Source organism: Schistocerca cancellata, chromosome 2 (assembly GCF_023864275.1).
Source record: "Schistocerca cancellata isolate TAMUIC-IGC-003103 chromosome 2, iqSchCanc2.1, whole genome shotgun sequence".
Classification (NCBI taxonomy): Eukaryota; Metazoa; Arthropoda; class Insecta; order Orthoptera; family Acrididae; genus Schistocerca; species Schistocerca cancellata.
In genome coordinates, this window is record NC_064627.1 from 420,794,599 (window position 1) to 420,813,362 (window position 18,764).

The 18,764-nt window shown below is 43.8% G+C and overlaps 1 protein-coding gene across 3 annotated transcripts in view; it reads left to right on the forward strand.

Moving 5' to 3' along the window:
* LOC126161875 (mitochondrial carrier protein Rim2) overlaps positions 1-18,764 on the forward strand; it is a 195,877-nt gene that overhangs the window by 87,511 nt on the left and 89,602 nt on the right. For all 3 annotated transcript variants that reach the window (XM_049918004.1, XM_049918006.1, XM_049918005.1), the window contains one exon: positions 2,184-2,362. In XM_049918004.1, the coding sequence (XP_049773961.1) occupies positions 2,184-2,362 (179 nt within the window). The remainder of the gene's footprint in view (positions 1-2,183; positions 2,363-18,764) is intronic.

The following is an 18,764-nucleotide window of genomic DNA, read 5'->3' on the forward strand; positions in this document are numbered from 1 at the left end:
AATTCCCATGTATGTTTGAACAACTTGTCAGGAAGACTGGACGTAGCTACATTTTGCTGGTGATGCCGGTATTTACAGAAATGCTTACATAATTGTTATGAAATCCAAAATGAACGTAGTACCGATTTCCACTGATTAATCCAATGGCAACCCACCCAAAATTCGTTACATGCCAGACAGTGGACTAAAGTGACATCAGAACCGTAACTTTTGGCGATAACGCCAGTTCAACTCCTCCACGCGATTTTACCATTTTTTAAGACGATAGACTGAAGATGATTCATGAACTGGTCAGTTCGTAGTGACAAATATACCAGTTTCCCAATCACGACCATAGGTGTGGAGAAAGTATTCTAGTACGTAGCTAATATCGGAGAATTGCTTCCGTATCTCACCGGGAATGCCGACTTCGCAGAGTTCTTTTATACTTCGTCACCCACTGAGAACATAGTCGACGGGAAACTATTCGTCTCGAGAAGACTGACAGATCGGCGGATTGGTCTTTGTACTTCACCAATGGTTTATGTTAAAGACAAACCGTGTCGTCTACCGTAATGCCCTGTGCCAGATACTGCATGGTGTCAATGAAATTGTCTGTTGAGAATGAATAAAGTTGCCTCCTTGCGATTCTGGCTGTAAGTTCATTAGGCATTATGTTTGTCGTTTCGGGAATACTCACTTCGTTTTTTCTGTTGTACAATATCAAAAAGAATCATCTGGTTTAAAAAAATCATAACTATTATGTTTGAGATATGTGCGTGGACAACTTACTGTTGCAAATAGCAAACTCGAGTTTTACATGGTTCCCTCTAGGCAGCAGCAGTGTGCGCCAGTTCAGTTGTATAAAAATGGTGTCAGGACAACAGAAAGCGTTTTGTGATCGACATTTTGCGTAGTGCGGGTCAGTAATAACTGTTCAGCGTGACTTTCGCACTAGGTATGGTGTGGATCCTCGTACAGCACAGAGCATTTGACGATGGCATGAACAATTCCGAGAAACAGGTTTGTGTAATGGGAAATCGCTGGCCGTCCCTGAGTGTCTGACACAGACGTCGAACGCATCCGTCATGTTTCACAGAGTCCGTAGAAATCCGTTCACAAAGCAGCTCGACAGCTCAACATGCCCTCGATGTCCTTCTGGCGCGTGTTGCGTCGACGTTTACACATGATAACATACAAAATTCATCTACTGCAAGCTCTTCGTGAAGGTGAGAAACATTAACGTGTTTCGTTCTTAGCAACATAGAGGATGGCAGTTTTCTTCAGCGCTTAGTCGGTGAATAGGAAAGGTGAACCGTCGTAATGTGAGAAGATGGGGTACGAAAAAACCACATGAAGTTCTGCAACATGAGAGGGACTCTCCAAAATTTAATGTGTTTTTTGCACTTTCACGGGAAAAGATGCATAGCCTACTTTTCTTTGCCGAGAACACTGTTACAGGAAACACATCTCGGTATGCTTCAGAACTTCTTTTTCCCACAGTTGGAGACTGATTCGAACGACTTCATTTACCAACAGGATGGGGCACCACCACACTTCGTCTGGAAGTGCGGGAATTTTTAAATCAAAGGATTACTGAACGTTGGATCGGTGGCACTGGACCATATGATTCAGCCTTACATTACTGGCCTCAAAGGTCACTGGACCCGACTGTATATGATTGTTTCTTCTTGGGGGTTATAAAAGACTGTGTTATGTGCCTCCGTTACCAACAACAATGAATGGAGATTACATAACAGCAGCTGAGGAAGCTGTAACTCAAGACACGCTCGCTACTGTGTGGGAACAATTTGAATACCACATAGACACATGCCGTGAATCACAAGAGCATATTGAACACCTATGAAAAGAAGCGAAAAAAGTTTCTACGTTTTCCGTTCGTCGAGAAACAAAATTCATTGTATATGTTTATTAGTTTCGGAAATATAGACGTGCCTAATCGGATAATTCTTTCTGATATGCCCTGTAGTTTGCACTGTAAACGGTGGTAGTGGAAAACTGCACACTGGGAACGTATTGTTGTTTCGAAATTAGCCTCGAAATTCTGTTATCAAGGGACGTTGCTTCTAAGAGTCGATTTGAATTTGACGATGATTTTGAAGCTCACGTAACGGGCTGTCATCTATCAGCACGGCGCGAGCAGTTGGCGGCTTGCTAGACTAGTGATCACGCTATGTTCGCAGGCACATCGTGGAGAACGAGGGCCCCCGAGCGCTGTTCAAGGGCCTGGGCCCCAACCTGGTGGGCGTGATGCCGTCGCGGGCCATCTACTTCTGCTCCTACCAGCACGCCAAGAGCTTCTTCAACCAGGTGCTCGCGCCTGACAGCGCCATCGTCCACGTGTGCTCCGCCTTCTGCGCAGGTCAGTACTCGGCTAGAGTCGCCAAAAAGAGTGATAAATGTATTGCTCAGTCTGTCCAAATCCGAAACACAACGTGAACCCAAACTCCACGACAACATTTCGGGTACTTTTACATAAAGTACCTGTGATCACGGATGGCTTGTCAGGGTTTAAATATAATTATAATTTATTCAATTTTTTGCCCCAATTATCTTTGTTTCTATGAAAATTCTTACGCAACAAATCCTGAAATTCCGTTGAGGAAACGTACCGAAACGTACAACACGAAACAGAGTAATCCAAAAATTACTGTAATATAGTTTCCGTCGCTGCGGCAACAGCTCAGTGTAGCATTGTGCCGCTCGTTCACAGTATTCAGAGTATCCATACACGATATGCATAGTCTACATATCATATTCGGTAAACTATCCACACAGGTCTGTTTCTGTCTGTTAACGTACAACTAACACTGCCAGAAAAACAGACGCGAGACAACAGAGTAATACTGGACGCAAGCCTGAAGGCGATGAGTAAAATAATGTTACTGTGTCAACAGCGAGAACAAAATGAATGGAACAAGACACTGTCGACGTGTGCTATGTTGTGTAGGTATTTTCAGTGCACTACGGGTACAAAGATTGGTTTGGTAGGAAATCAAACGAAGTGCAAATTACCTGTAACGAGCGACCGGAGACCACGCGTTCCTTATACCGAAACATCCAGGAAATAACTCTGAACAGCGTCCAACTTTGTCAATTTAGTTCGGGTTCACTGAAGAAGGGAACGTGTGCTCAAAGCGTACTACTGTATGTTACACCTAGCGTGTAAAAGCGTGTATGTTGGTAGTTTTCTGCTCACACCTATCGGGTTAGATCGGTCTTTCATTCTTTTCTGTACCCAATGGTGTAGAAGCAGTGGAGCTCTTCTCTCCTCCCCGCTTACCCCTGCCCCCTCACATCAGTAACATTCGTACGACATCGCTGAGAGCTGCGAGTTGTTTGACCTGTTTCTTAAGAAAAAGTACGCGACTTCAAATTTACAGGAACATGGTTCAAATTTCGGCGAAGAGGCAGCGAACAGTGGTTGACTGAGTGGACTGCCTTAAAAACAGAAGACAGGACGTAGATCATTTCAATGAGACAGTTGCGAACGTTGAAGCAGACAACATGAAGCGGTATACGTTGTTGTGAGTTGGTTAATACGGCCAGTAGTCGCTATTGATGAAGTAGCATTGATTTGCCAACTGTCACCGTCGTACCCATGATTGCAGCAGGTAGAGAGAGAGATAAGCGCGCGACTGTTAGATCGCTAGGCAGCTCTCGGATTATAGCAAAACAGTCAGTTTTGATAGAATTTACTGAAAAGATACACACAGAAACAATGATTGAAGGGAAATTGACAAATGCAAGTGGTGTATGGTTGCTACTATCAAATCAATTCGTTATGTTTTGCAGTATTTCTCTTTTTCAATGAAAATACACTCTCAAATATTAAATACTTAATTTTGACACCTGGTATCGAAAGATATAAATAACCCACACAACTAAGAAAATAATTAAAGGTTAAAAGCTAGTACAGATATTGTAAAATTGAAGTGACAGTTCTGCAGAGTATTCCGTAAAAAAAAAAAAAAATTGTCTTAGAGAACCTGTGACACCTTACTTTAACACTTTAACAGAGCTACTGTCAACCTTCAGGATCACAATACAAACATTTCATAATTCTCAGTTGTGGTTATTAGCAAAGCATCTTAAGATCATATCAGTCCTTGCACTAATACAATTGTGGGTCTGTTCACTGGACGTCTCAAAAACAGACCTGGGCTCCAGTATACCATTGGCCTTGGTCCCTTAAGACCTAAAATTCTTTTAATGGAAGGAATGATCTGAAGATGATTTTCTAAAAAAAAAAAAATTGTGGTCGCCAAATCAATGTGTCAAATCATTCGAAGTATGGTCTTTTGCACAGTTAATTATGTTACTTAGCTGTACACATCCAGTTACACTGTCAGAGTGAGGGGAATGTAAAATCATTAGCGCTAAGTCACGTGTCATCGTTTGCTCACTAAAAGAGACGGTTCACTTCTCACATGTTGCATTGTTACTTTTTCAAAAGAATTGTGGATTTTTTATACCAGATTGGTACCCCCCGTATCTCATGGGGAAACGACCCTTTCTCCCAATAGTTGATATACAAACTGTTCTGAATGTTAACCTACACACACAGAAGTATCAGACTGCTGTATATCGCTATAATGGCGAGACGGTGTTCAGTGACGAGAATGTACGGTAGGAACTGTACAATCAGCCGATTTTTGAGACCTCAGAAATGCAATTCTTTCAGTTGAAATAGTTCGCAGACAAGAGAAGCATTTAACACACAGCAAGGTCACTGTTCCAGTGCGCCAGTAGAAATTTAACTCCACGTGAAAGATTAAAAAATCTTTGTTAAAAATCGAAGTACAGAGAACTGTTTGAATCTGCATAGGTTTGTGAACGAGATACGCTCTTTGGTGGGCTATAATCAAGGAACAAGAGGTTAAATGAATATTACGCGGCTCAAACTTGGTTCAACGGTTTCGAGTTAACGCACTAAGGCGGCTTAGGTCAGCTGCTCTGAAAATTAAATCGAAAAGTTGGGAAGCAGTCTCGTAGTAAGTGTGGTTAAGTGGGCGAATGTTTGCAGTTCAGCCTCTAGCGCAGCGCCTACTGACATGCTGAGACTGCTGGTGGCGCATGGATGTCCTTGGGAAATCTCGTTGGGCACTCTGAAATACAGTTGAGAGACACGGAAGACACGTGAAACGACCGTTCATTCATGGTCGTAGGTGACTGAACTGTTCATTCATGACTGAAACGTTTATTCATCAGGCTGTTGTCTCACATTAACATCGGTGACGCTGTACCTCGCTATTTGAATAATCTAGGCCGTACACCTTACCGAATTTTCTCTCGTGCAGAGCGCATTGCACCGCGTTTTCACGGGACGTCGTCTGTGATAGTCACGTGAAACGACGAATTTGCGATTCCAGCAAAGCCGATTGAAACGTTGTTGAAATTTCACTTTGTGAAAAAACGAAAATAAAGGGACACATATTTTTATCTGATATGTAAACACTCAATAGATTCCGAGAAAATGAGTCAAAGTTCTGGCGCTACTACATTAATTCGCGCTGGCAGCGTGGAGGGTAAAAATCGTAGAGGGAGACAGAGATGAATACACTAAGCAGATTCAGAAGGATGTAGATTGCAGTAAGTACTCGGAGACGAAAAAGCTTGCACAGGATAGAGTAGCATGGAGAGCTGCATCAAACCAGTCTCAGGACTGAAAACAACAACAACAACAACGACGACGACGACGACGACGACGACGGCCTTCCACCTAGCGGTAGCCCCGTGGTTAAGACCACAGTAGTGTTCTCGTGCTGCATGTTCAACACTAATCCAGTCTGTCCCACTAAAACCTCCCTGATTTCAAGGACCCAGGAGAGAAAAGCCACAGTAGATATCACAGTGAAAAATTTACCGCATTAGAGAGCACCCCAAAGAATTTATATTCCCGTGTCAGAAGTGCCAATTATCGTCGCCAGAGTGCAGCATTGTCGCATGAAGTAAAAATGGCGACTCCACAGTAGCGCGCGCAAGCAGTAGTGTGGTTTGCAGAAAGAAAATCGGCGATTAATGTGCAAAGAAATCGTCTTGTGTATGAATGTGATACACCTGATGTGAAAATAATTAAGAAATGGTGTAGGAAGTTTTTGGAAACAGGAAGTGTTCTGAAACATTCTGGCGGTGCACATCACGGAGATTCAGAGGAGACTGTGGAGGACATCAGACAAACGTTTCGAAGAGGCCCACGTAAGTCAATTCGTCAAGCATTTAGGCAACTTGACGTACCTCAATAACCATTGCATCGTGTAGTTCACCAGCGTCCTCGTATGTGTGCTTACAAAGTGCAAATTTTGCAACATATGACGCCGAAAGACAAACCACTGGACAGTAATTTGTTGCGTTTATGCTGTAGCGTATTGATATGCATGCCAGCTTCCTAGAAAGATGTTTATTCTCAGGTGAGGCAACTTTTCATCTATCAGGAAGGGTTAATAGGCATAATGTTCGGATGTGGTGTTCGCAAAATCCGCACGTTGTCATTGAATATGTTCGTGATAGCTCTGAACTAAACGTCTGGTGCGGGCGAATGCACGACAGGATTGTTGGGTCGTTCTTCTTTGCTGTACAGTGAAGGGGTCAGTGTATCTGGATATGTCGGAGCAGTTTGTGTACCCTCAGATGCAAGACTTGCAACAATAGCAGAGGAGATGTTACAAAGAACTTTGCTAGGAATTTATTATAGACTCGATATTCTTTGTGCTACAAATGGTTCACATGTAAAGGCGTATTGATAAATAAATAAATTCTTTGAGATACTCCACAATGTGCTGCATTTTTCATTTTATCTACTTTGGTTTATTTTTCCTAGGTCTTTGATATCAAGGAGGTTTGAGTGAGACACCCTGTATTACGTAGCTTTTTTCTTTTGTTGTCGAGGAAGTATGTGACTGGCATCGAGACATACTGTGGAATTGTGTGCAAAATAACCATGTCAGATATAAATAATATATTTTACGATGATAAATCCTTTATAGTCTTACATAGTTAACAGTAATTGGAGATGAAAAGTATAGATTCCAATATTTTAAGTTTTAGTTTTACACTTAAAGAGAACCAGTGTATATCCCAGGGTGATATCTAAAAAACGTTCAAAGTATAAAAATTCGGAGCACCACCAGCAACGCGCACACGTCAGTCAGATTGTCTAGAGAGAATATAGTGAGAATATCGTAAGGACACAGCAACCTCGTTAACGTTGCTAAATACCTAGCGATCTAGCAATAATTTCTCGGCAAATCAAACATATCAAAGCACTTCTTCGGATGCTTGAGCAAGCGATTGATTACGGATACTTGAGTGTATTTTATTAATTGCAACACTTCTATTTGTGATTTCTCTTTGCTGTGCGATGAAAATAGAGAAATTCTGTAATGGGGGAATGTAATTCTTCACCAGTCATTAAAATTATACGCGTCGTAGGGTTGACAGAACGGCTTAAATTTCATCGACAACCAGGACATTGTATAAGCTTCATGCATTCCACGAATCAATGATAATATCCAGAAACGGGTCCATTTTAACGCAAGGTCACAAAACGTTTTGTGCAAAATCTGATGATAGATCTTTTCTGTGAGATTTCCAGATTTTGTGACTTGCGTATGCTGCCGTTTCATTAATTGGTTTACGTCTTACAGGACTCGAACATCAGATTCACTGGCTTCTTGGAGACAATAAAAACTGTTGGTAACGTATTTCCGGCAATTGTTAATGCGTACTGGGTTGTGTAGGAGTGTGCAAGCTCACGAGTACAGAACAGAGGACCCAGGTGAAGTGCCGAGACTCGACACGAGATAAATACCGATTCGTGGGAGTTTGGTCATTTTCTAGTGGCTAGAAACATGAACATGCGATCACTACACGATCATTGCGGCAGTGGGCTATGTCTGCAGCGGCCTCATTGCTGTCGGGAAGTTTTGAATTCAGAGCCACAAACACCCAGTGCGATTCTTTCTAGGGGAAACTCAGCAGTGTAATGTCACCAAATACAAGCGTACCTTTGACGAGTTATTGGAAAGTGTTTCAGCTTCGAACCTCTACTGTAATACCTGAATTCCATTCTCATTTCGTTATAAATATGGTCCAAACTAAACGTATTACATCTGTAGTAAGAAAATTTTATAGTTTTTAATGTAAGTTACAGAAATAGCTGTCGGCCAGTTGATACGAAGTAATCTATTATCAGTTCTTGGAAAAACTTTTACGATCTTCGGTGAAAATGTCGTTTCCGTACACTGACTAGTAAAGAAGGCAAAGCTGTGTCCTCCCCCTCCCCCCCCCCACCCCCCACCTTATAGTATGGCCTGATTGTCGATGAAATCGAAATATCGACGTGTTCATTAAAAGTAATGCCGTAAAAGCGTATGCTGTTCTGTCAAGCCTACGACGTGCACTTCTACTGAAAGTTGAAGGATTACATTCGTCCGTTACAGAAACACCATTGGTCATCGTACAGCAAACTGGAATCAAAACTAGAAGCGATTCGATTAATAAAATATATGTTTGGATCCGTAATAAAATGATTTGATAAGTTCGATTTGCCGAGAAATTGCCAGTTCGCGAGATATTTTGCAACGTTAACGTGGTTGCTTTTCCTAATGATATTCCAACTAAAAATGCGTGAGCGTGGCGCATGCGCCTTGGCACGTTGCTGTTGGTGCTTCGAATGTCTGTGCTTTGCATTTTTTTGTGCTAGATACCACCCTGGGGAGTACGCTCTTACCCTTGAAGTATAAAAGTAGAACTCAAAGTAAAATTTGAAGTACTGGAATTTATATTTATTTGCAGTTACTGTTAATTTAGTAAGATCAGTGACGATGAAATATATTTTAATAATATTCAAAATGCTTATTTCATTCGTAAATAATTCCCCATATTTTTCGATGTCAAAAATTTTGTTACTGATGTCACATGTGTCCTCTACAACAAAAGACAGAAAAATTACGTAAGATTGTTTTTGAGCACGGTACGGGAAAATTCGGAACTGCTCTTTTCTGCGAGGCTGTCGACTCGCTAGGTATAACACTACGCTCGCGTACTGATGTACTTGAAATAGCGTCCAAAATGCCCTCATTTTCTCGGGAAGTATTGAGTGCTGGCACGTTAGACAACACGCGCCCCATAATTTTGACCCTACTTTCACCAAGCGTCGTTTAGACTGTCACATGGCAACCTGAGGCGGGTTGCCTTCGTTAGGCCACGGGGAGGACGTATCAACTGATCTGTAACCAGATCTTAGGAGTATTTTGAATGTTTTGCGGTGCGAAACATTCTTCTCTTGATAATTCTGAACGCCTGTGTAGATAACAACTTAGCGAAGTGAAAGGAAATAAGCAGCAGTCGTAGAAAACACGGCTGATAAGAGGACTGCGTATCTCGGCGCCGCTTATTCATGACCTTTTATCGTTCAGTTGTTCTGGGTAAATACCGAATTTGGCACGTAGCCTAAGTGCGACGTTTGCTTGCTTCTCTCGAACACTCGCCCGCCTGTACACGTGTTCTCATTTCTCTGGCGATTTTAATGTATCCTAATGAAAGGATGTAATTCTGCCCCACATTTTTTGTGGCACAAAGAGAGTCGTAATATTCGCGTGTGCCCCAGCAGCGCTTTATCGTGACTGCAAGTGTGTTTCCAGAGCAATAAAAGATAACGCACGCTCCTGTCCTTCCAGCTTTCTGCGCAGATCGCCTGCAAGAGACTAAATCAGTCACAGGTAGCTCACTTTAAAAAATTCGTAACCGGTACAGGCAATGAGCGGCATGTTCATCACCAGATTTAGGTGTTAATGCTCCAAACACGTTTGCCATGTGAAATAGTTACAGCTGCTGTATTGTCATTCTTCATGATACGAGGTGTGAGAGAGAGAGAAGTAATGAGGACAAAACTGAGAGAGATCTGGCAACGCTGTGCTGTTCTACGTGTGTAGACGGGTGTGTTCGACCCTTCCAGACGCTGTCAGTTTGGTCCGGTCAGTCGTGTGACGTTCGAGAGCGCCTTCAATGAAGCATTGTTTTAGTTACTAAAATGGAACCTGCAGACCGCAGAGCAAAGTTATGCCCTAAAGTTTTGTGTTAAACTTGGGAATCCTCAAGTGTGATCTTTGAAAAGTTGAAACATTCCTATGTGGACCTTCAACTAGTAAAACCTACGAGAACTTCGAACGTGTGCTTGCTCTCGTGAGATAAGACCAACGTTAAACACTTTCACAGCGCATCAAATTTTGATCGAGGATTTGCATATGAGAAAGGTTTGTGCCAAAATAGTGCCGCAAGACTTCACAGCTGACCAGGACACTCGAAGAAACGTATGTATTTATATTAGTCAAAGGATTGCCAGTGACCACGAATGGTTCTGTCGAGTGATGAAGTCTGGACTTTTGAATGTAATCCTTGGGCAAAGCGGCACAGTAAATAGTGGCACACTGAGACATCTCCTAGACCGAAAAAGATTCAAATTAGCTAATCAGAGATCAAAAAACAATGCTGATTCGCTTTTTTATAGTAGAGTACAAAGAATTTGTTCCTGCAGTATAAACTGTCAGGTAAGTGTTCTACAAAGATGTCCTTGAAAGGCTCAGGAAAAGGGTGAGTCAAATGAGACCGGATACTGCAGTTCAGTGAATGCTGCATCATGAAACCTCCCCATGTCACACTGCCACTTCCGTCACGGAAATTTTCCCTTCAAATGGCATTTCTGTTGCTCTGCAGGCCTGCTGTTCACCTGATCTGAGTTCCCGGGACCTTTTCCTTTACCAGAAATTGAAAAATATCTTAAAAAGGTCATTTTAGAACTCCGGAGAATATTCAAAAGCATGGGACACTCCTTTCAAGACTGGTGTATAGGTGCCGAAGAGAACTACTTTGAGGGGGACAATATTGCTGTGATTCTTCTGTTTCTCCCGGCGTATTATTTGATCGAACAGTCCACGGGTGTGCTGCCGTGTCCAAAGGGCACAATATTTCGGCGATCAGACATGTCGCCATCGTCACGTGCGCTGATGAACTGAGCTCCTGAGGGCGGGTCAGCCTTGCTTCGGTACGTGAGGGAGTGCACTTTACCCGCTGGAGCCTTGAGTTCCATTTCCAGAAAATATTTACACCAAGTTTACAACTGGCCAATCATTTTAATTCATCGACCAGTTTGGATAGATAGTGCTACCCGGGTAGCAGCTGATTCCTCCCATACAATGGCCACAGGACGTCAAATATCAAAATTCTCATGTCTCTGACAAACCATCACTGGAGGCCCCGTGCAGTAGTCATTAATCTGACTGGCATGGAGCTAAGTGACTATGCTGTGTCAGTTCTGGAGAAGGAACTGAACTTTAATCCCACCCCTAAGTACACACTCGTAGCAGACCTCGTCAGCACAGTTGAACACGTTGCTGCCCGACCACCGCCTGAAGCAGTTGAAGTACGTTGTGAAACCTGCCATGCTCTGAGAACTAACCCCACGATGTCAAACATTACTAGAAGAGTGCGAGCGGCGATTCGGGATCAGAGTGTGTGTCTTCAGATTGTTGTCTTACCTGCTGTCAAAGGCAATGCTACTGTTGTTCCTTCCCACTAGGACTACACCGAGAAGATGCAGAGCCGGCTAGATGACGACTATTACAGAAAGATCAACGCTAACCCCAAAAAGGTGAACAAGGCTAGGGCTTTTCTGAAGGACGCGGATTTACCAGAAGGGGTCGCCAAGAAACTCTTAGTCAAGGACCTGTGCCGCCAAGACTTTATAAACTCCCTAAAGCTCACAAAGATGGGTTGCCGTTGCGCCCATTGTCAGCAACATTAGGACACCTTCATATTTGCTGGCAAAATACCTGACTGAAATACTAAGCCCTTAACGTAGGTAATGCACTCTATCCGAAATTCTGTGGATTTTATAAAACGCCTCGACAACTTCAGGGTGAAAGAGTCGTATATCTTAGTGAGTTTTGATGTCGTTTCGTTAATCACCAGGATACCTCTGAGAGTCGCTAGAGCCTATTGCTCACAAATTTGACGGGAAGACCGACCTTAGCAGGCATTTCCTGACCACATATTTTCTGTTCAATAGAGAATACTACGAAAAAACGGAAGGAGTCGTAATGGACAGCCCGCTCTCGCCTGTGGTCGCGAACTTGTTTATGGAGTACTTACAGGAAGAAGCTATGGCGTTATCCAAATAGAACCCTACGTTCTTTTCCGTTATGTGGATGACACGTTCATTTAACCCCATGGAAGGAGCAAACTCCTTGTCTTCCTTACACATTTGTACTCCATACATCCCAAAATCAAATTCACTACGGAGACAGAAGCAGGAGGAAGATAACCATTCCTGGGCGTCATGGTCAAGAGAAGAGCTGATGGCACCCTCGGCCTCGGTGTGTATAGGAAGAAAACGCACGCTGACCTTTATTAGCATGCAGAGAGCTGCCACCACCCTTCGCAGAGCAATGGGGTGCTAAAAACGCTAGTATGCAGGGCGCGCACCATTTCAGACGCAGTGTCTGCCCAGGGCGGTGGAACACCTTAGAACTGTGTTCCGAAGAAACGGGTCTCCAGAATGGCAGATTAGGCGCGCTCTCCGCCCCACTAGAACAGTACAACCTGTGGAGAATGAAGAAGCCACGGAGGAAGAGGCAGCCACTGCCTTTATGCCGTACACTGTCACACTATCGCGAAAAATCGGATGCATATTGAAGAAGAAGCGAGTAAGTCTTTTGCCCGCCCAATAAAACTCGAACGTTATTGGAAAGTATCAAACAAAGATGATCTCGGTTTGCGGAAGGCCGGCGTATACCAGTTTCAATGTCTGTATGTGAAGACTGCGCGCCGTAGAAGATGGTTGCCGAGAACACCAGAGGCACACTCGACTGATGCATGGCAACAAGTTAATCGGTCGCAGAGCACTGTTTGTCCGAGAATCACGCGATGCAGTATGAACGTACCAGAATCTTGGTTCAGACTTTCAAATACTGGGACGTCGTTAGAGGGGCCATAGAAACTCGTACCAGGGACGATCTCGTCAACAGAGATGGCGACTATAATCTTAGCAAGGCTTGGAAACCAGCACTGAGTTTAATTAGGAAGACTCTTAGCGAACAAAACGACCTGGCGGCTAGGGCGGATAGAGAACTCACATCAGCGCCATCACAGACGCCGAAGCTAGTGTCTCCGCGACCGCCAGATGCCGACATGCGGGCGCGGACCGCCGACGGAGGGGCTCTCGGGGTCAGGGGATATTAGGGATTTTCGCACACGCGGGAGGATGTTGCTTGTGGTTAAGAGATAAACTGTTCACTCGACGGCGCTAAGTCCATTACTCCTGCGCTATCTCCGGCCGCTCTAGCCAGACGCAGACATTGACACCGTCTGCGACAGCATTACATAATTACCCACCAAATAGAAGCCGCCTACGGACTATATAAGGCAACCTAGACAGTCAGTTGTTCCCTCCGTCACCCCTAGCGGTAGATAGGACGTTTTACTTCCACAGTATTTTTATGAAAATGAGTCATATACAATACATACCAACTTTGGTTGAAATTGCTCGAAGGGTTGCCACGCCTTATCATCCCAAACCATCTGCAATAGGTGTAGGGTTGTCCTACTTTGACAGTAATTTTTCCAGATATCAAGTGATACATATGCCGTGTTTGATAGAAATTTCATTGGCGTTAGACATATGCTGATATGTCTTCTTCGCAGCCCGCATCTCGTGGTCGTGCGGTAGCGTTCTCGCTTCCCACGCCCGGGTTCCCGGGTTCGATTCCCGGCGGGGTCAGGGATTTTCTCTGCCTCGTGATGGCTGGGTGTTGTGTGCTGTCCTTAGGTTAGTTAGGTTTAAGTAGTTCTAAGTTCTAGGGGACTTATGACCACAGCAGTTGAGTCCCATAGTGCTCAGAGCCATCTTCTTCGCACCCACTCTCCCCAACTCCAGGGGCGGAACGTCGTAGTGACTATCGCCAGTACTACTAGCGGCCGCGAAATCTGGGTATGGTACTAATATCGTCGTTATCGAATATTTTTGTCTTCCCACAGTCACTCCTTGCCCTACGGGTGGGTAGAGTGTACTGCCTCTCAATAGTTTTATACGAGTAATTATACAAATGAGTCACGTATGTACAAAATTTTGATTGAAAATGCTCCAATAGTTCCTGAATGAAGCTTCTATGTCACTACCTATTCAGCCGTTCCTGCCCCCCCTCCCCCCCCCCCTCCCCACACACACTTTCCCTTCGGTGGTAGGTGGTTCTTATCCCCACAGCAACCTTCGCGGGCTTGTCCACAGCTCAGTTTCATCGCTCGAATGAATGGTATTGGGACGCTTAGAACAGTCAAATATTCATTTTCATATATTACTTTCAAGAATTAGTGTGCTTTGAGACTTAAAACTAACTGTACATGCAATTTCGAACCTTCTTGAAACGTTCTCGCCGATACACCCCGCTAACTAACTAGAGGAAAAAGTTTATCGCCTACATTTACACTTCGACATCAGGCTGACACCTGAATTTATTCCTACTTTATCACTCGATTCGCAACAGATTTGTCGGATAGTATCCACACGTATCACTAAATATACCTGCAAAATCACCAATGTACAGCACATACTTCTGTTGATACGTCATAAACATTGATATGGGTGAAAACCAGATTGTGATCAACCGTAAATGTTTTACATGCGTAACGTCAAAGATTTAAAACATTTGCTCATTTGCGAAGTAACCACACGTTTCTAGCTGTTTTATACATGGGAGTCCGTTTCTTTAAAGAATTTGGGGGGGGGGGAGGAGGAGGTTTCTGGTTAAGAGCTAAACTGTTTACTAGGAGGCACTAAGTCCATTACTCCCGCTGTGTGAGAAAAGTGGCTGTCCAGTAGTGAAGTATAAACGCTTGGTTGGCGGCACCTTTTCAGCGGAGGAAGGCAGATGGTGTTTAGCGACCCGTGTCCGTGTGTCGCCTGCCGGTCAACAGAGGTGCGTCCCCGTAACGAAAATAGCCTGTTTACTGGCCTTTTTTTAGTATGGCGGCCGCGGTGGAACCTGGCGTCCACAGGGACCGACAGGAAGCAGTATTGTTCTTGTAACGTGTCCTGCTTTACACTTGATAAGCAGACGCCACTCTCGCTGCGGTAGGGACAAGGCGCACATCTACTGGAAACAGACACCATACTACAGTTGCTGATAACGAACAGCTGGTTCTGCATTCAAAGTGAAGCTACTGTGTCTGTTGTAAATATTGACTTCTCGCTGAACTGTAGCTGGCAACAGAAAACGTTCACTTTCCATCATTTGCAGGCGTTCAAGACCTGCTTCCGGTTGTCGACGCCGTGTGCGGTGTGGTTTATTCTTTGCATCGCTTCCACTGCCTGTACTCGGTTTGCACCGTTAGGTGGTATAGCTAGTCTGTAACTCTAATTCTATGCCGAGTCATCTTTCTGTTCCCATCATTTTCTGTATCTTGGCTACAGTCTTGTCGGTAGCCAACCCCTTCAGATCTTTTGTGACCATGAGTTTGCTGTAGCGGCGGCGGTGGTATTCAGCCGAAGTTCGTTTCACATCCAATGTGACACGACCTAGACACAGGTGTAGTTACCTTATAGTGTGATGCGAAAATTTACGAAGTCGTTTACTCAAATTCTTCCGTGCATTCTACTGCAAATGTCATGTGTCAGTCTTAATGATAACACACGCCATATTCGCCACTAAATAAGAATACAGGAACGACTAACAGTCTGAAGACTGAACATTACATTTACTAGGTATGACGCCGTTGCAGTGCTGTATAATCTTACGTACCTCCAAACTGTAAACTGAAAAGGAGATCTACCGTACTTCCTGATATGCGTTGCATACACTAAACATTGCTAAGGGTGGAAATTACGATGTCAGAATTAACTGAAACAACGGCTGCTTCAAAGCACTCTGGTTACGCCATCCGTGTTGCTGCCTGCTGCTACCACAAACTTTACTGTACATCTACATTAAAATACTATGCAAGCCGTCGCACGGTATATACTTGATGTAAAACTAAGTCTTTCCTGTTTCATCCGAAAAAGGTGCGTGGGTAAAAAGACTTCAGGCAAGGTCTGAATTCGCAGATTCGACATGGTCATTTCGTGAAACATATGTTGGAAGGAGTAATATCTTGCCTATTCCCGTAATGTAAAATCTTTGTATTCAACAAGGCATCTTTTGTAGATTCTACCACTGGATGCGTGCCTTCGTGACACTGTCGCTCTAAGGAACCGTAATTAAGCATACTGGACTTGTTTTTATCTTCTCTACATCCTTTATTAATCACAATTGGCGGGGGCCCCAGACTGAGGAGCAATATTCGAGAATACATCACACGAGAGTCCCCTCTTTGTGGGTCGATTAATGTTCCATAGGTCAACGAATCAGCCAAGTATCTTTCTTTCTTACGTAAAGTTTTGTGTGGTAGTTGTACTTTAGGTCGCTCTTGAAGCCCGCCCCAATATATATTTGATTCGATTGTTTCCAGTGGTCGATTCTATATATATCTGAAGAAAAACTGTTGCTTCACGAACACCCTTCTGGACTGCCAATCGAATAGTTAAAATATACAGGGTGATCACAGTCCTGCTCTGATTATAAAAATTTATAACAGAATAACCGTTTGACATAATAAGTTACATTTGATGCCGTTACATAGGTTAGTGTTACTAGTTGTTGTGACCAATAGATGGCGCTAATGCTCCACAGCACCGACGCGGTCTGTCATCGTTACTGGCGAAATGGCACCGAAGCAGGAGAAATCGCAGTTTGTGCTTTGTTTCACGAAACTAAATCGCCCATCAGTGTTAAGCGTAAATTTCGGGCTTTTCATGGACGCAGTCCTCCTGACGTTAAATCAATAAAGCGTTGGTACGCAAAATTTGACGAAACAGGCAGCGTTGAAGATAGTCCTCTAAGTGGCAGGCCTCGTGTGAGTGATGCATCTGTTGATCGTGTTCGGCAATCTTTTCAACGGAGTCCGTCTAAATCAACTCGTCAAGCGTCACGTGTACTTCAAAATATCGCAAGCAAGTGTGGTGAAGATTATTTATGAAAGGCTTAGGTTGCATGCTTACAAAGTGCAAATAGTGCAGACCTTGAAACCGAATGATTTGCTGACACGTGCTGAATTTGCAACTGAGACACGATGGGAATGAACAGACTTTGAACGTGGAATGGTAGTTGGAGCTAGGTCATGGATATTTCTATTTCGTAAATCTTTAGGTAACTAACCCTTTCAGGCCTATTTTTTCTGGAGGGAGGAGAATTTATCTTTATGTGGTAATGCTCTTGGGTGCTTCTTTTATGATCTTAGATGCAAGATTTATACAAAAATATGTAACTGTTTTCAAAATATACTTTGTACTTTTGGCTTCATTTTATGGACTAAAATAACTAATTAAGAAATATTCTCTATTGTAATAAACTGTAAAATGATCATTAAATAATAACCGTTCCAAACAACAACAACAATATTCGGTTATAGAGTGGAATATAGCGAACAACCACATCCGTGTATTCTGTTGGTCACGAGCTGCTGCGCACTGCCATATTGACTTTCTGATATTTTCATAGTGATGCCTAACATTAGGAAGCAGCTGTGCATAATGACAAGATTAAACATTCACAAATGTGAACGTCAGGTTCCCATTGGGAAAAAACACATCTGTTGCAGCTAACAGACAGTAAATGTTAATGTACGCAAATGCAGCCAGAGGGTCTGAAAGGATTAAATATTCAGAGACCCATTGTGTGAAGTGTCTGCCGAGAATACATCATTTCACGCATTACCGCTCACTACGGACAACGCAGTCGCCAGCGGCCTTCACTTAACGAACAAGAGCAGCGTCACTTGCGTGGCGTAATCAGTGGTAACAAGCAACACCGCGTGAAATCAATGTGGGCGGAAGGAGAACGTATCCATGGTGGCTGTGCGGCGAAATGGGCTTTAATGGATTATTGCAGCAGACGATCGACGCGAGTGCCTTTGCTAACAGCACGACATCGCATGCAGCGCCTCTCCTGTGCTCGTGACCATATCGGTTGGAACCTAGACGACTGGAAAACTGGGGCCTGGTCAGATGAGGCCAGATTTCAGTTGGTAAGAGGTGATGGTAGGGTTAGAGGGTGGCAGAGATCCCTGGCACCCATGGGCCCAAGTTGTCAGCAAGGCACTAATCTATGCAAGCTGATCGTGGCTCCATAATGGTGTGGTCTGTGTTTACATGGAATCGACTGCGTCCTCTGGTCCAACTGAACCAGTCATTTCCTGGAAATGGTTATGTTCTGGTACCTGCGGCCATTTAAAGTCATACACGGACTTCGCGTTCCGAAACAACAATGGAATTTTTATTGACGACAATGCTCCAAGTCACTAGGCCACAATCGTTCGCGATTGGTTTGAAGAACACTCTTGACAATTCGAGCGAATGATTTGGGCACGCAGATCGCCTGACATGGATCCAATCAAACATGGGATACAATGTCAGTTAAAGCACAAAATCCTGCACCGGCAGCACTTTTGCAATTATGGACAATTATACAGGGAGCGTGGGTCAATATTTCTACAGGGAACTTCCAGCAACTTCTGGAGTCCATGCCACGTCGAGTTAGTGCATTGCGCGGGGCAAAATGAGGATCGACACGATATTAGGAGGTATCACATGACTTAGGTCACCTCAGTGTAAAAGTAATTTCACCGTACAGTGCCTGGGAGGTGACAGCTGTTTCTACAGCTACTTGTCCTACACC